This window comes from Podarcis muralis, chromosome 13 (assembly GCF_964188315.1).
Source record: "Podarcis muralis chromosome 13, rPodMur119.hap1.1, whole genome shotgun sequence".
In the NCBI taxonomy this organism is placed as follows: Eukaryota; Metazoa; Chordata; class Lepidosauria; order Squamata; family Lacertidae; genus Podarcis; species Podarcis muralis.
The window spans coordinates 2,092,122-2,115,663 of record NC_135667.1 but is presented as its reverse complement, the minus strand read 5'-3'; the positions used below and the strand labels follow the sequence as shown (position 1 = coordinate 2,115,663).

At 49.4% G+C, this 23,542-nt stretch overlaps 1 protein-coding gene across 2 annotated transcripts in view; it reads right to left on the bottom strand.

The window, feature by feature from the left end:
- Positions 1-23,542, bottom strand: part of SRRT (serrate, RNA effector molecule) — a 34,478-nt gene that overhangs the window by 4,074 nt on the left and 6,862 nt on the right. For both annotated transcript variants that reach the window (XM_077916764.1, XM_077916765.1), the window contains exons 5-16: positions 21,744-21,932; positions 16,877-17,046; positions 14,448-14,617; positions 14,250-14,351; positions 12,727-12,841; positions 9,722-9,921; positions 8,802-8,863; positions 7,720-7,798; positions 5,757-5,948; positions 4,701-4,871; positions 2,586-2,739; positions 484-677 (exon numbers count right to left, since the gene is read on the bottom strand). In XM_077916764.1, the coding sequence (XP_077772890.1) occupies positions 484-677; positions 2,586-2,739; positions 4,701-4,871; positions 5,757-5,948; positions 7,720-7,798; positions 8,802-8,863; positions 9,722-9,921; positions 12,727-12,841; positions 14,250-14,351; positions 14,448-14,617; positions 16,877-17,046; positions 21,744-21,932 (1,798 nt within the window). The remainder of the gene's footprint in view (positions 1-483; positions 678-2,585; positions 2,740-4,700; positions 4,872-5,756; positions 5,949-7,719; positions 7,799-8,801; positions 8,864-9,721; positions 9,922-12,726; positions 12,842-14,249; positions 14,352-14,447; positions 14,618-16,876; positions 17,047-21,743; positions 21,933-23,542) is intronic.

The window sequence follows — 23,542 nt, the reverse complement described above, 5'->3', positions numbered from 1 at the left end:
GACAGAGCTGTTCCACCAGACCTTTGGCCAGGGCACAGTCTGACCCCCTCCTCACAGAACTCTAGCCCAATGGTTGCCATCAATTTGATTTTGAATTGATTTGAGAATGAACTGATTTTAGAATGTTGTGTTACTTTTATTGTTGTTAGCTGCTCTGAGCCCGGCTTCGGCTGGGGAAGGCGGGATATAAATATAATTTTATTATTATTACTTTTATCAATAACCTCCTTAAATTCTGGCACAGGACTCCAGGTGGGGTTTGACCAAGGCAGAATACAGCGGCACTATGACTTCCCTTGATTGGGACGCTAGACTTCTGTTGATGCAGCCTGGAATAGCATGTGCCTTTGTTGCTGCTGCATCATGCCGCAGGCTCGTGTTAAGCTGGGGGCCTGGAGAGGGAGGAGAGGGGCGTTTGTGCACGTGCGTCAGGGAGTGTGGCCTCCCCCTTGGTCAGACCTGAAGCTGGGAGACCGGGCTCACCTTGAACTTCTTCCCGCTGAGGGGGCACAGCCACTTGTCCTTCCCCAACTCCTGGGTGTTGGCCGTGACGAACTTTTCCACCTCCTGCTCCGGGTCCTTCTTGCCCATCTTCTGGGCCTCCTCCTCCGAGAGGAACTCCCGGGCGCTGAACAAAGGGCTCAGCTTCTCCTCAAAGGTCTTCTGCCAGTCAGACACTGCAAAGGGAGGGCAAAGGGAGCTCGTGGGGCCTCCGAGGAAGCTGCATGTTGGGAGATTTGGGACAGACCAAAGGGTTTCCCTTGGGGGGCAACTGGTTGGCCACTCTGAGAACAAGGATGTCGAATTGGATGGGCCATTTGAAAGGCAACTCTTATAGTACAGTGGTGCCCTGCAAGACGAATGCCTCGCAAGACGGAAAACCCGCTAGACGAAAGGGTTTTCCGTTTTGGAGGTGCTTCGCAAAACGAATTTCCTATGGGCTTGCTTCGCAAGACGAAAATGTCTTGCGAGTTCCTGCAAGGTTTTTCCCCTCCCCCCCTTTCCCAAGCCGCTTAACAGCTGATCCGCTAAGCCGCTTAACAGCTGATCCGCTAAGCCGCTTAACAGCTGATCCGCTAAGCCGCTTAACAGCTGATCCGCTAAGCCGCTTAACAGCTGATCCGCTAAGCCGCTTAACAGCTGATCCGCTAAGCCGCTTAACAGCTGATCCGCTAAGCCGCTTAACAGCTGATTCGCTAAGCCGCTTAACAGCTGATCCGCTAAGCTGCTTAACAGCTGATCCGCTAAGCCGCTAAAGAGCTGATCCGCTAATAGCGCTAATCCGCTAATGGGCTTGCTTCGCAAGACAAAAAAACCGCAAGACGAAGAGAATCGCAGAACGGATTCCTTTCGTCTTGCGAGGCACCACTGTATTGAAGTGAGCTGAGGAGCCAGGAGTTCTGGTCACCCAAATGACCCTCTTTCTTCCCAGAAGCAGAGATGGTTATCCTCACCAAGGTCCTGAAGCGTCTGTAACCTGAAGCATATGTAACCCGAGGTACCACTGTATTATCATAAGGGAGCTGTGCCTGGAGGAAGAACTGTGAGGGGAGAGACTCCACCAGGCAAGGCTTCCTTCCACCTGCCTTGCCCCACCCTCTAGTCTCTGCTTCTCAATTTGTATTGTATTATGTTATGCTCTGTGGCTTGCCGTTGTTTTATTGATTGTAGTTTAAAAATTATTTACAGTGGTACCTCGGGTTACAGATGCTTCAGGTTACAGACGCTTCAGGTTACGGACTCCGCTAACCCAGAAATAGTACCTCAGGTTAAGAACTTTGCTTCAGGATGAGAACAGAAATTGTGCAGCGGCGGCACAGCAGCAGGCCCCATTAGCTAAAGTGGTACCTCAGGTTAAGAACAGTTTCAGGTTAAGAACGGACCTCCGGAATGAATTAAGTTCTTAACCCGAGGTACCACTGTATTGTAATTGTTAAGAGTGGATCTCTGTTTAATTTTTATATGCTGATATGATTATTCCATACTATTCTAACGATTGTTGAATGTTACTTTATTTGATGTAGGTTGCTTATTTTAAAGTTATGTTTTATTAGCACATCTTTGCATTGTGTTAAAAAGGTAAAGGTACCCCTGCCCGTACGGGCCAGTCTTGACAGACTCTGGGGTTGTGCGCCCATCTCACTTAAGAGGCTGGGGGCCAGCGCTGTCCGGAGACACTTCCAGGTCACGTGGCCAGCGTGACAAAGCTGCATCTGACGAGCCAGAGCCGCACACGGAAACGCCGTTTACCTTCCCGCTGGTAAGCGGTCCCTATTTATCTACTTGCACCCAGGGGTGCTTTCGAACTGCTAGGTTGGCAGGCGCTGGGACCGAATGACGGGAGCGCACCCCGCCGCGGGGATTCGAACCGCCAACCTTTTGATCGGCAAGCCCTAGGCGCTGAGGCTTTTACCCACAGCGCCACCCGCGCCCCTTGCATTGTGTTAGATTGTTATAAAGTGTGCATCCTTTGTTTCTTCAGCTTGTAAACCGCCTTGGGGTATTGTAAGATAGAAAGACGGTACACAAGTTAAAAGTGATGACGATGATTCTCTCTCTCTCACACACACACACATGCCGCCCACCTTCTCCATGGGTGACCCGGTTGGGGGGGATGGGCCCCCGCACGTGGATGATCCCGCAGCGGTTGGGCATCTCGTCCTCGTTGACGTACTCCGAATTGTTGTAGTAGTCGACCGAGTGGACGATGCGCAGGTACAGAAGCAGCTTGTCCAGGACCTGGAGGGAGGGAAGGAAGGAAGGAAGTTGGCCCTGGGTGAGTGGGGGGTCCTTAAGGGAAGCCCGCCGGGGGTGGAGGGGGAGGCTGAGCTCACAGCAGCCCCCGGAGTTAGTGGATCTCTGGAACGGTTATTATTAAATTGCACCCAAGGATCACAGGACAGCTTAAAGCGCAAAAATACAAAGATGCATAACATTCTAACAAACCAACCATTATCTCCCTTCCCCAGTTTAAAAACATAGACTGTTTTAACCATATTTGCACAGCAGTTTCTAATGTTGTGAGTGTCCTCTATTTCAGAGGCTTCTACTCTGCAGCCTCTTATAGTTGTTTTAACTGCGAGTCTTTTAGTTCTTATGCTCTTACCGTTGTTTTAACTGCGTGTTTTTCTTTGTTTTTAGTTCTCATCTGTTTTAATTATCAGTTTTTATCCATCCATTATCTGTGTTTAATTTTGTATTTTATTCAGATGTTTTATCCTATGCTTGTTTCTTTGTCCTTATTTGCTCTAACAATTATCGGTTAAAAAAATACTATCTTATTTATATGTTTTGGGGGGTTTTTTTATCCTGGTCTGTGACCGTAATAAAGTTCATTCATTCATTCATAGACTGTTTAATTCGCCAAAGGCCTGGGAGAAGAAGAAAGTTTCCATCTGTAGTGAAAGTGCCAGGCGAGCCTCGCTGGGGAGAGCATCCCATGAGCAGGGAGCCAGTGCAGAAAAGGCCCCGTTCTCATGTTGCCACCCTCCGGACCTCTCTTGGAGGAGACACACAAAGAAGGACCTCAGATGAACGTGGTCCTTGAGGCACTGCAGTCCTGAGCTGTTTAAGGCTTTATAGGTCACAACCAGCACTTTGAACTGGGGCCGGAAAACACTGATCGGCAGCCAGGGCGGTCGGGCCAGGATCGTTGTCATGAGCTAAGACCGCCTTGCCCCGCTGAGCAACCCAGCTGTCAAATTCTGCACCAGCCAAAGTTTCCGAACAGTCTTGGGGGCAGCCCCACATATAATGCGCTGCCGTAATCTAACCTTGAGGAGTTATGGGCTTTGTGTTGTGGGGCTGTTGCTCTGGACTCAATCTCCTGTGGCGTCTCCGCAGGAATTTCCCTGCCTGAAGCTCTGGGGAGCTGCTGCCAGTCAGTGTAAGACAGCACTGAGTTGGACGGACCCTGATGGTCTGACTTGGTCGGAGGCAGCTTCCTAGGTCCCCAGCTTTGTAGGGGTGCAGATATCTGGAGTGTGGGGGTCAGGTGGGATTGCTATGAGGAATTATGAAATATGGAACAAGCCATTGTGTCGCCGATGAAAGCATTGCGTTGACTGGGCTTGATTCACTGACAATAGTTTCTGATCAAATCCCACAGGCCTCTCCACCTCTGCCATTTGCTTTCTCTACGCCAGAACGGCACATATAAGCATTCTAAACACAGACTGGGCATCCTGAGCCATAAAGATGGTCTGTAACTTTGATGTAGTTTAGATAGATCTTAAGGGCCAGGAAGAGAGTTCACAAGGAGATGGCAAATACTGCCATCCTGCCCCTCCTGTTTATTACCTCCGGGGTTCTGCTGAATGCATTCCTCCTTTTATTCCTCTTTTATTTACTCTGAACGACATATGCATGCTCAAGTAGGAAATAGTTTCTTTGTAGTTAAAAGAATTTCTTCTGATCTGACTTTGTCCCACGTGGGGTTTTTGAAATGCTCAGAGGAAATCTGGTTCTTATGAACACTGTGTAAAAAGTTCTTTTGTGAATAAAACGACCTGGGCGTGGACAGGATTATTATGATTGGCACCTCCTCCCAGAGTCTTGCTGGTCAAGCCTCGTGTGTATTCTATTAGTCAGAGTCCAATCCTTCCTTGTTTTGGGAATGATACACAGCTTCCCAAAAACTAAAGCTCTAGTCCTCCGACCTCCCCCATCCTCAAACCGAGCCACTCTCACTCAAGAGTCACCTTGACGAGCTTCTCGTCCCTCTCCACGTTGAGCTCAGCGGGGTTCCCTTCCTTGGGGGGCTCTTCAGAGGGCTCCCCGCTTTTGCCCAGCAGCTCCTCCTCCTCGGCGCTGACCTCTTCTATCAGGTAGTCCGTGATGTTCTTCAAGATGGGGTTCTGGGAAGGCAAGCTCTGGGGTGGCAGAGAGAGAGAGAGAGAGAGAGAGAGAGAGAGAGAGAGAGAGCGCTGTGAGCTTTGCTCCCGAGAGCAAGTGCCTCTCTAAAAGACAGACGGCCAAGCCTTCCTTCCGACGGCTATGGGTCCAACTTCCCTAGCTTAATTCTGGCCCATGTAGGACCAGTCTGGAAAGTTAGCCTTGGTGAAGACTGGACGTTTTCATCCCCCAAAAAGTTTTTGATTTGAGTTTCCATTGAAATGAGGCTGTATTTTAATATTTGAATGTTGTATTTTAATCTTGTTTTTAAGTTGTATTTCAATTAATTTGTTTTTATATCGGGTGTTAGCTGCCCTGAGCCCGGTCTTGGCTGGGGAGGGCGCAGTATAAATAATAATAGTAGTAATAATAATAATAATAATAATAATAATGATGATGATGTTAAAAACCAACAACCCATCCGCTTGAGCCACTGTGTTTCTCTATGGTCAGACTTTCCCTGAGCTGGTGCCCCACCAGCTGCTTTGGACTACAACTCCCATCAGCCATGCTAGCTGAGGCTGATGGGAATTGTAGTCCAAAGCAGCGGGAGGAACACTAGCTCAGGGTAAGTGTGATAAGAACAGAGGCGACTTCCTGCATCATACGTAGACATTCGGCTGAGAACTGGCTTGCGAGGGGAGCCCTTTTCATGGAGTCACAGAGTTGGAAGGGACCCCTGGGGGTCATCTAGTCCAACCCCCGGCAAGGCAGGCAGCGCAGCTAAATTTCTGGTTTTCACATACAGCAGGCTCGATCCACTTGGCCATCTGATGAGGCACAGAGAAATCCAAAGGGCAGAAAAACCCAAGGGCCGCGGGCGCCTCCCAAACTGTCCCCCCCACCCCGGGCCCCGAACTGACCGAGACTTCGGAGGCAGGGCGGGCCTCCCCGGCCCCCCACAGCTGGGTGCGGTCATCCATCGTCTGGATCAGCTTGGCCGCCAGCTTGATGTCGTTGCGCAGGATCTGCTTGTGCTGCGTGATGCCGTTGACGTTCCTGACGCGCCGGGTCAGGTCGCGGTTGACGCCGGGGCTCAGCTCGCATTCCCGCAGCTGGGGAGAGGGCGGAGGGCAGGGTCAACGGCAGAACAGCTCCCCAAACCTTGCTGAAACAGGGAGGGACCCCCCTCCTCCTGGCATGCAGTTGTGTCCAGGCATCGCATTTTAATAATAGCACAGCACACAGGCACTGTTTATCCTCTCTACCCCAGGGGGAAAAAACCCCTACAGATCAGGATATACAACTTAAGAGAAGAATGAGGTGGGATTGGTCTCTCGCAGTTCCCAAACTTTGGGGGGCCATCCTCGCCTCTGCTTCACCCCCCCAGTGCCCCTACAAAAAGCATTATTCAGAAAAGTGGTTTGCACAGCCTGTTCAGGAAGATAACAACGTGATACAGTTCAAAACAGGAAAGATTAATTGCAGAGTATAGGAGGGCACATGTCCAGAGTGTGGGGTCAGATGGGATTACTATGAGGAATTATAAAATGCATCAAGCCCATAGCTGTCAACTTACAGATTTGAAAATAAGGGACCAGAAGCCAAAATAAGGGATTTTCAGGGCACAGGTATGTTCGACTTCTGAGCCCCTCCGAGCCAAAGGCAGAAAGCCCAGCCATCAGCCAAACGAAGCCTCAAGCGGTGGTTCCCACAGCGCAGCAACCCGGCAAAGGGGATGCAGCAAGGAAAACCACCGTTACCTCTCCGCTGGGAAGCGCTGAGCAAAGGCGAGTCCCCAGGCAAGGCGGCCAATTTGATTGGCACAAGGCATGCAAGCTCCACCCCCCAGTCGTTCTCAGACTCCTTATTGGGTGAGCAACGCAGCCAAGCAACACAGCTGGAGCCTCCCTCCTCCCTGGCCGGCAGGGAGGGAGGGAGAGGAGCTGCTTCCTTTGAAACCCGGGAAATTTAAGGGACATCATCAATAAGGGACAGCAGCGGGACATGGCGCTGGGATAAGGGACTTTCCCACCAAATAAGGGACGGTTGACAGCTATGATCAAACCATTGTGTCTGCTATGAAAGCATGGCGTTTACTGGGTTCGATTCACTGACAATAATTTCTGATCAGATCCCACAAGCCTCTGCATCTCTGCCATTTGCTGACAGGCACGTATCAGCATTCTAAACACAGGCCAGTTGCTTCATCAGGCATCCTCAACCATAAAAGATATCAGGTAGCTTCTGTGATGTGATTTGTTAATCTTTAGATAGATCTCAAGGGCCAGGAAGAGTGTTCACAAAGAGATGGTAAATTCTACCCTTCCTTCCTTCCTTCCTTCCTTCCTTCCTTCCTTCCTTCCTTCCTTCCTTCCTTTATTGCTGTTTATGATCTCCGGGTTTGCTGAATGCATTCTTCCTTTTTAGTTCTGTTTTATTTACCCCAGAAGTATGCATGCTTAAATTAGTTTTTGTAGTTTAACTTTGTCCCCATGTGGGGGTTTTGAAATGCTCAGGGGAAATCTGATTGGTTCTTACGTACACTGTGTAAGAAGTTCTTTTGTGAATAAAACGACCTGGGCCGAGGGGTGGACAGACAGATTATTATACGCACCCCTCCCAGAGTCTTGCTGGTCAAGCCTCTGTGTGTCTTGGATTAATCAGAGTCTAATCCTTCGCTTTGGGAATGCCACAGCAGAGTTCATTCAAAACCCAGTTAAAACGATTCAGTTCATCAACAAAACAGATGAACTTGATTCCAGGGATACGAGCTTCTCAAAATTCGATAGTCGTTTTGCCCCTCCAGTGCCCTCCCCACTGCCCCCTCGCCTCTGAGGATCCCCTGGGGAATCCCCCTGCCCCCTTTGGGAATCGCCCATTTACCCGAATGTTCTGGAGGTTCCAGCAGATCTCCTTGATGTTGACGCTGCGGTCAAAGGTCACCCAGCCTCTTCGGAAAAACCTGAAAAGGAGAAAGATGTTCGGCTGCCGGGCTTTTCAAACGCCCTCTGCCCCTCGCAGGCACAAAAACACGCACAAGCCACACACACACACACCCCCGCCTTTCCTCCAAGCCAGTTCATAAACGGCCTTCTTGTTTCAGCCACACAACGGCCCTGCAAGGTAGACCAGAGGCTGAGGTGCAGCAACTGCCTTGCTTTTCTCTGTAGAAAGGACTTCTCGGCTGCCAAATTGCTGGTATAGTTGTTCCGGCCTGACAAAGGAACCTTCTGCACTGTTTAAAAGTGGATCTGCAATTGCTTAGCAGAAGAACCTCTTATAAAGGGCAGAAATGATGAGTAAGTTGTTCACAGCCACTCAGTTAAGGCTTACGGCTCCGCAGAGATTTGAAAATAGGGGAATTCTTCCCCCACCCTCTAGAGAGCAGGAGGAGGAGGACCAGTGGATCTCCCAGGGACGTGAAGCAGATCAGGAAGGATTTCTGACTCCCAACTATTTAACGACGGCACCAACTTAAATGACTCCCCCCACAACGCCTTCAGTATATTGCCAGAACGAAGAAAGCTTGAGCAGCAGGGAGGGTCTGTATTCGTTTTTAATCTCTAAGAGCCTTTCACACCCGGCTGCAGTTAGTGGTTCTAGCAAAAAAACGAAGGAGATGCCACACGCCTGAAGGACTGGACAAATTCTATCGAGAGGGCTGTCGATGGCTCCTAGCCACAATGGCTCTGCCTCCACAGTTGCAAGGCAGCAATGCTTCTGGGTTCCAGTTGCTGGAAACCGCAGGAGGCGAGAGTGTTGATCCTGTGTTCGAATCCTGTGAGAGCAGGTGGCTGGCCTAGATGAGCGCCCTTTGGTCTGATCCTGCAAGCTCTTCTTACCCTCTTATGCTGTTCTACAGACAGCGGATCCTATGGAACTATGACTGATATGACACAGACAGACACATGAGCACACGCAAGAAATATTTGGGTGTGGGTGGGTGTTAGAAAAACGAAAGTTACCTCCTTTCCGGCTGGGGTTCTGAAAGAGCCACTCTCATGAAGCCAGGGTACCTTTTGCAAAGCTGAGAGAGAGGAGAAAGAATGGAGGGGAGTCAAAAGCTGGAAATTTTGGGGGTGGATACAGGGTATGTTAAGGCTGAAATAAAAAAATAAGGTCTTATATATATAATAAATGTTCATAAATGTACCAAGCAAACACGTACATAAATATATAAACCACATGTCTGAAGCAGCACAGGAAAAGAGCCCTGAAACCATTTTGACTCCCAAACTGACCAAATGATTTCTCTGCAAGGTCGAAGGCAAAAGGAAAAGCCTCCCCATTGCCTTTTCCTTCACAAATCCTGTCTTAAGGGTATGTCTGTGTATGAATAGGGTGAGCCTGTGACCTGGCTCAGGAACGAAGTATTTGTCATTACAAAAGACTGGCCAGGCTCCCCAGGGTATCCAATCAAAAACTCTGAAACCCCATTTTAAAATACACTATACTATAGAGACCTCGTATGCTGCGTTTAGAACCAGAATTGCATTTGCATAGAAACTGTTTCTCAGGCGGCTAGTCCTAGTCTTTATAACCCTGTACCTTCTTCCAGAAGGCAGAAGCTGAAAGAGATCATTTCCGGGGTGCGCACTATCCTGCGCTATCTCTGCCGCTTTCTTATGGCACCTAGAAGCATAGATTTGATCCAGGGTGGGAAGAGCGCACCCAATTATTCTCTCCGCAGTCTTTGCAACCCTGGACAGCATTGTTTTTTCCCTGGCCGTGCAGCTCCCAAACCACACACACAGACCATGAGTTAATACACTCTCCACAGTACAATGGTAAAATGCCACCAACTGCTCCTTTGAGAGATTGTTTTTCCGGAGGATTCTCAGAAAATATCGAGAGGCCAGCGCCAGGCCAGCTGGGTTCCACTCACCGCCACGATCTCTGCCTGGGAGATGTTGGGGGCGATGTTCCGCACAAAGAGGGAGCAGGTCTTGTGCAGGGGGCGGGGCTTGGGCTCCCCGTCCTTCTCCTTGGCTTTGGGGGGCTCCTCGCCGCCTTCCTTCGCTGGCCCCGCCGTCGCGCCGGCCGCCCCTGCTGCCGCCCCGGCCTTCTCCTCCTTCGGCTTCTTGTCTGCAAAAAAGAGACGGCAAGGAACTCTGAGCAAGGCCTCAGGCTAACCGGCGGCGAGGGAATTGCGAATCCCAAGGCGTCGGAAGAGCAAGTTGACTCTTGCGAGCTGCTGGATTACACGTCTCAAGAAAAAAGCACACCAGGAAATCAGGCCAATGTAAGTTTCACGAGTGGGAGTGGTCCCTACTGACAAGTCAATAGTCAAAAAAACTAATCCATTCAAAAGTACTGTATTTTTCGCTCTATAAGACGCACTTTCCCCCTCCTACAAAGTAAGGGGAAATGTGTGTGAGTCTTATGGAGTGAATGCAGGCTCCATGGCTTCAGCGAAAGCAATGCAAAGCCTCTGGAGCGCTGCGCTCCAGAGGCTTCAGGCGGCTATCCCTGAAGCCTGGAGAGCGAGAGGGGTCGGTGCACACTGATCCCTCTTGCTCTCCAGGCTTCGCTTCGCTGGAGAGGCGCTGCAAAGCTTTCCCTCTCTGCGCAGCGCCCCTTCAGCGAAGCGGGAGGAGAAATGGAAGGGGCTCCGTTTCTCCTGCCGCTTCGCTGAAGGGGCGCTGAGCAGAGAGGGAGAGAATTTTTTTTCTTCTTGTTCTCCTCCTCTAAAACTGGGTGCGTCTTATGGTCGGGTGCGCCTTATAGAGCGAAAGATTACAAACTCTAGCAGAGTGAAAAAGAGAAAATCCTTGCAACGAATTATTGTGTTATACATATCTTTATGAGTTTGAGTTTGTGCTCTCTACTTGAGTTTGTAATTCTTGTCAGAACTGACTTGTGAGTAGGAACCACTCCCACTATTGAAACTTACATTGGCCCGAGTTCTTGGTGTGCTTTGTTGTTGGAATTACACATCTCAGCAAGCAAGCAAGCAAGCAAGCAAGCAAACCCCTGCATCTCTAGGTCCAAAGAACTGGAGCTTTGGTTTACCAGAGGCGATGCTTTTTTTTTAAAAAAAAAACCAGACGCAGGAAAGAAACAGCTCAGGCTAGAGAGGCCTATCTCTGGCTTCAGCAAAGCCATAGAGGTAAAACCCTTCGCTCTTTTCTAATTTGGAGACCTCTAAACGTTAAGAAGGTAAGACGGGCCTGCAGGATGAGGTCATCTAGTCCGGCACCCTGTTCTCACAGCGTCCGACCAGATGGCCATAATGATATGCCAGCAAGTTGGACCAGAGCGCCGGGGCAAACATCCTTCCGCAATACAGCTTTCCAATCCTTTCTTTCACTGTTCACGCATCTTAAATGTATACCGCGCGTTTCGGTGTACAAGAGTGTTTTTTCTTAGAAAATTATGACATGGGGGGTATTTATGGGGTTAACCTCTATGCGTCCTGCATCTGGGGAGGGGCTTCCTACATCTGGGATCTGAGTTCTTTGTCTGTGTGATACTTTCACTTCTCACGGAGAAGAGTCAGAGACGCACACCATGTCTCCGGTCTCTGATGGGATTGTTTGTTTTATCTGTCCGATGTACCGTATTTTTCGCTCTATAAGACGCACCAGACCACAAGACGCACCTAGTTTTTGGAGGAGGAAAAGAAGAAAAAAATATTCTGAATCTCAGAAGCCAGAACAGCAAGAGGGATCGCTACGCAGTGAAAGCAGCAGTCCCTCTTGCTGTTCTGGCTTCTGGGATAGCTGTGCAGCCTGCATTCGCTCCATAAGACGCACACACATTTCCCCTTACTTTTTAGGAGGGAAAAAGTGAGTCTTATAGAGCAAAAAATACGGTAAATAAAGCTGTTTAGTATAGAAAGAAACAGCGTACGGACTCTTGTCTTAACGCACACATCAAGCACACGCTGCCGCTCTGCTACTGGCTGGGAATTCTGGAGAAGTGGGAGTGTACCGGACCCAGTCAGATGTACAACAGGAGGTTGTCTTATACACGGATAGTGCATAGTGGGGACGTGGGATTGGTTGCTCCCGGGAGCCGGAGATTGTCAGCGGCTATTGGGCGTGTTATTGGTGGCTGAGGCAAGGGCTGGTGTTGATTGGCTGTCACTGCAGCTATTTGGCGGATGATAGGTGGGTTTTGCAACGCGTGTGAGTGGCAACGTATGTCAGGCAGGTGAGCGATTTTTGGCAACCTCCCCTAAAAAGCTCAACAACTCTGGGCAATCCTCCCTCCATTTTCTTAATTTGGAGTCCCCCCAAAAAACCGGGAGAATCCGCGACCAGAAAGAAGAGGAACATCGAGAAGACAGGAAGAAATTTAAAGACTATTTGAATAAATATTGTAATATTAAAGATATATAACCACTTGAAAGAAACAATTAGGCCTAGGATTATAATGGAATTAAATTTATAAATAAGAAAATGTACGATAAGGAAAGCTGTGTAACATGAATAGGACTGTGATATGGTCTTTTGAAACACTGATATTGGAAACTGCTACATATAATTACTAAGAAATTCGGATGGAAGAGATTCGAGGAAGTCAAATACTATGTTTATGAAGATGGATGGTGCTTAATTTTAATTAATTAAGTGGTAATATGTTCTATGTATCTTTTTTTCTTATTCCCCTCTTTTTCTTTTCTTTTTTGTTTGTTTTTATTATTGTTAATCTTTTATTTCTTTACTATGTTTATCTACTGAAAATAATAAATATTATTTGGGTGGGGGGAAGCTCAATAACTCTGTCCCCCCAAAACTCAACAACTCTGGGCAATCCTCCCTCCATTTTCTTAATTTGGAGCCCTCTCCCCAAAATAGGGGGCGTCTTATACACAGGGGCGTCTTATACACGGAAAAATACAGTACATCCATTCGTTGTTTTTTACTACCACATCTCTCCACCCACCTTCCTTGTCGTCCTCTTCGGGGCGCCCACCTTCTGACTCTGTGTCCGATTCAGAAACGCTGCCTTCGTCGTAGCTGTCGTCCCCGCTGCGCTTCCGTTTGTGTTTGTGGCCGATCTGGGAGGGGTGGGAGAAAGGAAGCAGTCAATCCTACCCCAAAAAATCTCGTTTCTGGTGCATATTAATCATCATTATCTCTAAATCCCGCCTCCCCGCCGGCTTGCAACAAATTAACGCAACACGGATAAAAACGTCTTAAGAGAGACCCGTTAGGAAATATGTTTGATGTATCACAGTATTTTAATATTTTTTGGGAAGCCGCCCAGAGTGGCTGGGGAAGCCCAGCCAGATGGGCGGGGTATAAATAATAAAGTATTATTATTATAAATAGTTAAACTACGAGAGACTTAAAAATAAATATAAAAGGCAGGTCTATTAAAACACAGGTGATGAGAACAGCGTGGCGTTACTTCAAAGCCCTTTCTTTAATTGAAAACAGTCAGCTTGCAAAAGGCCTGTTAGAATAAGGTATCCTCCGCTGGCTGACAAAAAGAGAACAAGGAGGGAGCCTTTGGTCTGACCCAACAAGGCTCTTGTTTCCTCACGCCTCCTTTGCACCATTTACTCCTGGAATAACACTTGGCCTTTCTTTAAAGAGGCAGGGAGGTTTGTTTCCGATCTACCTACCTACCTACCTACCTATATAAAAGGGTAAAGTACCCCTGGACGGTTAAGTCCAAAGGCGACTCTGGGGTTGTGGCGCTCATCTCGCTTTATCAGCCAAGGGAGCCGGCGTTTGTCCATAGACAGCTTTCTGGGTCATGTGGCCAGCAGGACTAAACCGCTTCTGGAGCAACGGAAATGCTGTTTCCCTTCCCGCCAGAGCAGTACCCATTTATCTACTTGCACTGGTATGCTTTCGAACTGCTAGGTTGGCAGGAGCTGGGACTGAGCAATGGGAGCTCACCCCGTCGTGGGGATTCGCACCATCGACCTTCTGATCAGCAAGCCCAAGAGGCTCAGTCCAGTATACCTGAAGGAGCGTCTCCACCCCCATCGTCCAGCCCGGACACTGAGGTCCAGTGCAAAGGGCCTTCTGGCGGTTCCCTCACTGCGAGAAGCCAAGTTACAGGGAACCAGGCAGAGGGCCTTCTCGGTGGTGGCGCCCGCCCTGTGGAACTCCCTCCCACCAGATGTCAAAGAGATAAACAACTACCAGACTTTTAGAAGACATCTAAAGGCAGCCCTGTTTAGGGAAGCTTTCAATGTTTAATAGGTTATTGTATTTTAGTGTTTTGTTGGAAGCCGCCCAGAGTGGCTGGGGGGACCCAGCCAGATGGGCAGGGTATAAATAATAAATTATTATTATTATATTATTATTTAGACCACAGCGCCACCCGCGTCCCTCCCACCTATCTCACCTCCAGCACGGCACAGACCTGCCTCTGCACACACCCTACTCTGGCAGCTCATCCACTTCCCGCCCGCCCTGATTCAATGAAGAGAAGCATGGAGGGCCCTGCACCTTTTTAGCTTCCTTGTCCGTCTCCTCTTTCTTCTCAGCCCTCTTCTCCTCCTCTTCCGAGGCCTTCTTCGCCTTGTCCTCGACAGCTTCCTCATCGCCAGCCTAGGACAGAGCAGGGAGGCACGTCAGACACCCCTGCCCAGCTGGCAGCAGCAAGGAAGGCCCAGCCAGGATTGCACCTGCCTCCTCAGCACCTACCTTCTTGGCCTCCTCCTTCTTGTCGTCCTTCTCCGAGGCTTTGCGGTCCAGGTCCTGCAGCCGGTTCTCTTCCTTCTTCCCCGGCTCTGCCTTCTCCTGACGCTCCTCCTCTTCCTCCTGGTCCAGGATCTTCAGGTCGTGCTCAGTCCCGCCTTCCATCTTAATGACGGCTGCAGGGGGAGAGGGAGCCACCACCATCAAGGCCCTGACAGGCTCTTAACTATGGCATGTGGAGGCAATTCTTGGGGGGGGGGGGCGGGGTTCAGCAGCTTTCAAACTCGGCAAGAGATCTACATGGACCCCGGGCTGCCCCAAACGCCGCCACCTTTCTTCACAACTGTTTATAAAGATAATTAAAACCGGCAGCCTAGAAGATTAAAAATATGTCAACGCCTATGTGTCTGGAGCTAGGCTGTCTTGAGTAAAATAATAATAATAATAATAATAATAATAATAATAATAATAATAATAATAATATATTTTATTTATACCCCGCCCCCCCCAGCCAGAGCCGGGCTCAGGGTGGCTAACACCAATAAAAAATCACAGTAAAAACGTAATAGGTAAATTGAACAGAACTTTGCTTCAGGATGAGAACAGAAATCGTGCGGCAGCGGCACAGCAGCAGCAGGAGGCCCCATTAGCTAAAGTGGTGCTTCAGGTTAAGAACAGTTTCAGGTTAAGAGCGGACCTCCGGAACGAATTAAGTACTTAACCCAAGGTACTATTTCTGGCTTAGCAGAGTCTGTAACCTGAAGCGTATGTAACCCGAGGTACCACTGTATGCAACCGTAGCCAGATATACAACGTCCCAGATTGCAGTTACCCAAGCTCTCATGATTGGGGTTCTCATCCCCCCTCCCCCCCTCCAGTTTTGACAAATAATTCTGGCAGCACTTAAGAGACGTTGCATTAATTCCCTGTCCTCTGTTAGTGCTTATTTCCTTAACATAACCAGATAGCAAAATTAGAGGATACATGGGTAAAGCAAAGCCAGTTATTACTTCAACAGTAGGGTTCAATTTACCTGATTTTGCCTCAAGATTTCTAGCGGAGGAGAGTTTTTGCTTTGGGTGCCCAGAAGGCCATTGCGTCTGTCCTCATCACAAGCCAAAGCCTCCTTCACCTCCAGGCTTGATTATTGTAACTCGCTCTACGCGGGGCTGCCCTTGAAGCTGACCCAGAAACTCCAGCGGGTGCAGAATGCCGCGGCGAGACTCCTTACGGGGTCCCTGCCATGGGATCACATTCATCCAGTGCTTTACCAACTGCACTGGCTCCCGGTGGAGTACGGGGTCAGGTTTAAGGTGCTGGCTTTGACCTTTAAAGCCCTATGCGGCCTAGGACCCACATACCTACAGGACCGCCTCTCCTGGTATGCCCCACGGAGGACCTAAAGGTCCACAAATAACAACACTTTGGAGGTCCCGAGCCTCAAGGAGGTTTCAACTAGGGCCAGGGCCTTTTCATCACTGGCCCTGACGTGGTGGAATGCTCTGTCCCAAGAGACCAGGGCCCTGCGGGACTTGACATCTTTCCGCAGGACCTGCAAGACAGAGCTGTTCAACCTGGCCTTTGGTTTGGACTCAGTCTGACCCTTATGTTTCCCTCCCCTTATGGTCTTGATTTATCAGCTATTTTAAAATGAGATTGCATTTTAACCTGTATTTTAAATTGGTTTTTTTAATTCCCCTTCTCTTTTTCCACTATTACGTTTTTACTGTGATTTTTTAATTTGTGTTAGCCACCCTGAGCCCAGCTCTGGCCGGGGAGGGCGGGGTATAAATAAAATGTATTATTATTATTATTTTACACGAGACAGCCTATCTCCAGACACAGAGCACGATTTCTGTTCTCATCCTGAAGCAAAGTTCTTAACCTGAAGCACTATTCCTGGGTTAGCAGAGTCTGTAACCTGAAGCGTCTGTAAGCTGAGGTACCACTGTATATGGCGAGAAGCAGAGAGAAACAGAGTCTTTTCACGATCTTCTTGAGAAAGGAGGTCTGTGCTACTCAGAACTTTGAGATATTAACTTATTACGTGGATTTTGGGCATGGAAATCTGTCCGTATAAGTGTGGCACTGCACGTCTGCATCGTTCTGGCTTCTGTTGCTTTTCGTTACAAATAAATATCGTATTTTTTGCTCTATAAGACTCACTTTTTCACTCCTAAAAAGTAAGGGGAAATGTGTGTGTGCGTCTTATGGAGCGAATGCAGGCTGGGCAGCTATCCCAGAAGCCAGAACAGCGAGAGCGATTGCTGCTTTCACTGCGTAGCGATCCCTGTTGTTCTGGCTTCTGAGATTCAGAATTTTTTTTTGTTTTCCTCCTCCAAAAACTAGGTGCGTCTTGTGGTCTGGTGCGTCTTATAGAGCGAAAAATACGATATATGCAAGGAGGACGACAACAACAACAGCAGCAACTGTACCGGCATCCAAGACTTTGATGATGGCGTTGGCCTTGTCAATCTCCAGCTGCAAGTTCTCGAACCAGCCGTTGTCCATGAGGTAGAGGAAGACATTCAGGCGGTTCTGCAGGGCGTTATGAGACTCCTGCTTCCTCCGGCCGGCTTCGTCCGGGTGGTATTTGGACCGGAACCTGAACGGAACCCAAATTAGCAGAAGGGTGGGGGGCGGGGAGGGACAGGAGAAAGACACAGAAAAGGAGGGGGAGGGGAGGGGAAGAAATGCGTTAGCCAGGAGAAAGGGAAAGGGAAGCACGACCCTCTCGGTCGCTAATTCACACATGCAAAGCGAGGGAAGGAGGGAGGAAAATCCAGGTGCCTTTTATGTTTGGTTTGGTTTCTGCGGAAATGGAAGTGTAGAGGGGAGGGGAGCGCTGCTTGAGGAATTTCTCGGTCGCTGGCAGGCCAGGCCAAAGCCCACCTCCGCAAAAAGGGGTGCCGATCGCTCGCTGCCTCCCAGGTGCCCCAGCAGGGTTGCCCTTGGGGCGAGATTCTTTGCAGAGTGGGTGCTTCGGGGAGACTGCTTTGGTCTAAGAAAGGGCCTCCTACTCCTCAACAGCTTGGCTCGGTGCAGAATCCTTTTCCCCTTCTCTCTTTGGGTTTAGTTTGTTGCTGCTGCTGCCGTTGTCAAGTTTATTCCACGCCTTCCCTCCTTAAGGTCCCAGAGAAAGGTTGTGGCTATCAAATCTACTTAGCCACTGCAAAGGGAAGGCGGGCGTTAAAAATGTACGCCTCAAGTGTCGAACGCCAGGGGGAAAAGGGGCGTCTTCAGCACCCGCCGGGAGCAGCACAGTGAAGGGAGTTCCACGGCTTAGGGGCCACCACAGAGAAGGTCCTCTCCCCCTGGGTCACCCCTACCCTGAGCCTCTGAGGGTGGAGGAACTGCCAAGAGGGACCTCTCCGCAGATCTTGGCACCCGAAGGGGTCTGTAGGGAAGGAGGCGACCTTTCAGGTAACTTTAAACGCCGACACAAGCACCTTGGATTGGGTTTTCATTGTCACGCCCTGCAAGCCCTGGGACTTTAGGAGTGAAATGTAGGTCATAAATTGTAATAATAATAATAATAATAATAATAATAATAATAACAACAACAACAACAACAGCAGCAGCAGCAACTATTCCAGGCCCCTCCTGCCTCACTCTCAAGGCTTGCCACAGGCTTCTCCTCAAGTCTCCCCTGGTCTGGTCCTCCACCATGGCCAGGGCACAGCTGCCATGCTAAAATGCCCCACAGCTAAAATGTCCCCACACCTCAAGCCTCACCTGTCCGCAGATCCTAACTGTGTGTAATAAGGAAGTAGAGCCCTGTTTGAAGAAAGCCTCAGCCCGCCCCCCAGCTCAGAGTGTGGGGTGGTCTAGCTCCACGGGGGTCGCTCCTGTCAAAGAGGTCAAACTCTGCGGGGAGATCTGGGGGTCCCTGCTTGTGAGGCAGCCGTTTACTCCATTTTCGTGGAGGAGAGGGCTGCCGAAGGCCGCTGGCCACAACAGCTGCGCTCTGCCTGCACGGCTGGAGGAAGCGATGCTTTTGAATCCCAGTTGCTGGAAACAACAGAAAGGGAGAGTTGCTGCTTGCTGGTTTCTCATAATGGGCACCTGAGAACAGGATGCTATGAGCCTCATCCAGCAAAGCTCTCCTTACGCTCTTATGGACACTGCAGCCTCCACAGCCTGTCTACCTAGAATCCTAGGTTCTTTGGGGCATTCAGCTACTGTGGGTACAGGACGCAATTCTCTCCTCTTTGGCCCAATCCTGCCTCGCCCTATTTGGGACACGGTACGCTCTCAGGATTTGGAGATGGGGGGAGGGGGAGATGTAAAAGCAGCTTTGATGGGGGAAGGCAGTTAAAAAGGGGAGGGTGGAAATTAATACAACCAAATCCAAAACACGCCTTCTACAGTCTTTCTTTTTTTTTACCTTTTGCAAATACAAGATATGCGTTTTTAGAGTTTTATTTTTTTTGCTCTCAGCTCTGATTTAAGAAGACAGAACACGTCATACATACACTGAGAGGAGTCACACTCCGAGCCTTCCAAGCGAAGAGAGTTTTCTTCGGCGGATTTTTTAAGAAAAAAGCAGCACGGGCTTAACCCCAAAAGATTGGAAAATCTCTCTCTCTCTCTCGCGCTGGGCCGCAGGACTTCGTAAAAAGAAAAACAAAAGAGAGAGGAGGCTCTGGCGCCTGCGATTTCGCCCTGCTCTGCCTACATCCTGCCAACTCACATTCAGCTAGTCACTGCATTGTGCACAGTGAAGACCCTGACTGTCTGCGCTACGGAGGAAGAAGAAAAAAAATCGCCACCACCAGCGGAGAGAGGAAGGGGGTAAAATTGAAAAAAAAAAAAGCACATTCAAGGCTCTTTGTTTTGTTTTGCTTATTTATGGATTCTCCAGGCTGAGGACGGATGGTTTTTGGAGTCTCCTGTGAGAGGTTCTTGGGAGGAGGGGAGAAAAGGCCAAGTTATTACAGTCAACAACCAATTAACAAAAATGAAAGAAGTTCAAGTCTATCAAAGGAAATTAAAATGGTCAAAAGTGAACACACACACACACACACAGAGACACAGCTGTGTTAGATACCCAGTTGCCTAGGGAAGAGGAACCACACACAGCCGCCTCCCCTCTCTGAGATTCCCCCATCCAGCGCTGCAGCAAAGCGGCCCTCCGCTCCCCAGGCACGCAAACACCTCGGCCACGTCCATCCAGAGGGCACCTTTCGCCCTCAGCCTCCTTCCCTTGCCCTGGAGCAACCCTCGCCAACCTGGTGCCCTCCCGGTTCTCCGTGGGCCTGACCTGAAGCCTGTTCCACCCATCCTGCCACCCTGGTAAACTGATTTCGGATGGTTCAATAATAGCAGCTGCGGTTGTGCTCTGTAGAAACTAAAACAAAAAAACCAGAAACGTCCCCATCCGATGGGCCAAGCCCCACCCACACATGCCCTCAAAAGCAGAGTGTTGCACTAGAACCTGGCAGAGACCAGGGTTCGAATCCTCCCATTCAGCCCTTGGGGGCCAGTCACTGCCTCTCAGCCTATCCTATCCTGCAGGGTTACAGTGGGGATTAAATGAGGCGGGAGGACCATGAACACGCCCCCTTGAGCTCTTTGGATAAAATAAGTGGGATATAAATGCAGCAGATAATTAATACAAGATCAATACAAGGACGCTTCCCCTGACTAGTGGCTGGCAGTTTTCTTTCTCAATTTTATTTTGCGTTTGCTCAGTTTTCAAGGATTCTGCTGGAAAGCGTGCGTGCGCTTTTAACAGCAGGAGAACTAGCTGCTGGAGCTATTGAGCGGCGAACCCAAGTAAAAGAGGAACTGGGTTTCCAAACTGGAATTCTGAAAGTATTTAGTACACAAGCAAGTCGGCTGAGAAGCAGACAGGAATTAGGAAAAAGCACAAGACATCTAAATGATGAAAAGATGCATTTTACAAGTGAGAGCAAAACAGCCTGTTACCATCTGGATTCAGATAATCATGGCTGTGTTCGCACACAATGCTAAACCATGACGAACCACATGACAACAAGCCATGGTTTGTTCTCTCTAAAGCTTGCTTTGCTCCCCAGCTGTGCTTGCCTTGTAGCTTGGAGAGCATCTGGGGTCAAGCAAGATAATTGGGTTCAAACCTGGGGTTAGACCGTAATTGGAACAAACCATGGTTTACAAGCCAGCAACAAGCCGCGGCTTCACATTGCGGTCTGCTGCCAGAGAACAAACCATGGTTAGCATGCTGGGCTTGGGACTTCTAACAAGCAACACACACGCTAAATGAGTCATGTGTGAACCCAGCCGGTGGTGGAAGAAGTTTTTACGCTTACTGATGCGAAAGAGAACTAGCGGAAAACATGTCAAGGGAGCAAAGACGGTATGTAGGTGATGAAAGATGGCAGGAGAACAACAAAGACTTCCAGAGAGGCGGGGTTTCTACACGTCTCTCATTTCCCACCTCTCTCGTCCCTATCTCCACACATTCAGTATTCCTCAGCATCCCTTTTTGACCCCCTGAACCACCACAACCTTCTAAGCAGTTTCTCCATTTCGTAGAGCACACCCGAGCGCGCCAAGTCAAAGGCCGCTGCTTCAACCAAACCAACCAACTCCAACCTGGCAGCCTCCAGATGCTTCAGAGAACGGGCGCAGCCGGCTCGGATGAGAGATGATGGGAACTGTGGTCCGAAACACCTGGAAGGCACCAGGCTGGGGGAGCCAGAGCTGAATATGCTGGGAACAGCTGGTTGATTTCATTGGCTGCGCTGGTTGTAACAGAGCTCTCTATCGCTCACTAACGCTGCTCTGCTATCTGCAAACCGGAAACGTAGACCAGGGAGGGTGAATTAGCACCCGAATCTGGCAGTCCAAGGGGGAGCCTATTTATGGAAGGGGGGGCCCTCAGGAACAAGGCCAGCACCCAGAATGGATGTGTGCGTGCTTCTTCTTCTAGCCTGCCTGTGTGTGTCTGGGATGGGGCTCATATACCCCTATGGAAAAAAGGTGTAAGGACTTCACAGGGATATGTGCAGAACATTCTTTCAATTAGCTGGAGACTTCATGCTACACTGAATTTTTTTAACTCGCACAAGTCATTTAAAGCCCTGAGCACTCCAGCAAGCTACACCCATCGGAAGACCAGGAAGCCTTCTAACGCCTGACATATCTACCAACTGGTTACTGAATTATCTTCCGCTCTGAAGGCCTCTTATTTAGGTTGCCAGTCACACATAACTACAGATACACATCCCTGAGGGAACCAGACCTCTCCTTGCTCCACCTCCCGCCTCTCCCCCGCCCCGGTCCAAGGCAAGAAGGCCCAGCCCACGAGAGACGTACCACTCTTCATCCTTGTGTGCCAGGAAGAAGTCTTGCATCTTTTGGCGCTGGAAGTCCAGCTTGTAGTCGTTGTAGCGCTTGACGGCTTCCGTCTCGTCGACGGAATCGTCCAAGGAGAGGAGGAACTCCTTGAAGTTCTTCATCACGGGAGGGGCGATGCCCAGGTCCACCTCCGCGATGTTCCCCAGCCTGGGAGGGAAAGAGAAAAGGGGAAATAAAAAGGTGTGCGTTCTCGCAATTCAACGTCTCCGGCGCAAAGAGGAGACGCTTTCAAAACCAGCAAAGCTCTGCAGACCCTTATCAAGCACACAGTTGAATTGTCAAGCGCAGGAGATGGGAGGGGTGGCCTGCCCTGGATGGGGTCGCACCCCCTCGGAGGAATAATAATAATCATAATCATAATCATAATAATTTATTATTTATACCCCGCCCATCTGGCTGGGCTTCCCCAGCCACTCTGGGCGGCTTCCAAAAAAATATTTGCAGTTTGGGGCCGCTCCTGGATTTGACTTTGGCTCTGCTAACTTTCCAGAATGGATTACTGCAACGCGCTCTACGTGGGGCCGCCCTTGAAGACGACCGGGAAACTTCAACGGCTCCAAAACTCAGTGGCCGGATTACAGCTGCATTGGTTGCCGGTTTGTTTTCGGACCAGATTCAAGGTGCTGACATGACACAGCGGTACCTTGGAACTCAAACGGCTTGGCTCCCGAACAAATCGGCTCCCAAACGCCGCAAAACTCGGAAGTGTTCCGCTTTGTGAACTTTTTTGGAAGCCGAACGTAGCTTCCAATTGAGTGCAGGAAGCTTTTGCAGCCAATCAGAAGCTGCGCCTTGGTGTTTTGAATGGTTTCGAGAGTCGAACGGACTCCCGGAACGGATTAAGTTCAAGAACAAAGGTACCACTGTAATTTAAAGTTCTAAATGACTCTTGGTGGTAGATTGGGGGAGGGTCTTCTCTGTGGTGGCCCCCAAGATATGCAATTCCCTCCCTTCAGGGGTTCACCTTTCACCTTTATCATACAGCATTCCGGAGGACGCTGAAGATACACCTCCTTCCTCTGGTTTTTGACACTTGAGGGGCATATCTTTCAGCCCCACTTTAATTTTATGTTTGTTGCTTTAAACTGTTTACAACGTTTTGTTTTAAAGGTGTAACCCACCCTGGGACCTCCAGTGAAAAGTGGGCATTAGCTAAACGAATAGCTAGTATTGTTTTTATTTGACCAACAGGATTAACGGCAAACCCAATGTAAACCTGACGTAACCAATCCAAACCCTGCTAAATCCAACATAACCGTAATTACTTAAGAAGCCTGTACAAGGCTTACTTAACTGTAATTATTTAATTAACTGTAATCACTTAAGAAGCCTGGGTACTTTCTACTGTTAAGTACCCGGAGCGGCGCAACATGAATTATAAGACCATGTGGCAACCTGGTCCTAAGCCACTTAGGGCTTTAAAGGAGCCCAGGTGGAAATTGGAAGCCAATGGATCTGACGAAAGCTCAGTTATGTTTCCCAGCCTATGAGCACTAGGCAAAGGCCTGGCTGCTGCATTTGAAGAAACCTGAAGCTCTCAGACTATCTCCAAAGTGAGCCCCACATTGTGCGCATGGCAGGGCCGCCCCTGGAAGTAACTGAAGCATGGATGGCGCAGGCCAAGTCCGCCTTCTCCAGGGCCCATCCACAGGTGACCAAATGCTGCCTTATCATGTGATTTTTCATGCCCGGGTTTGAGCTGCAGGACAAGTGGGACGAGCCTGATTTAGCTGTAATTCCTGCACCTCAGGGGTCTC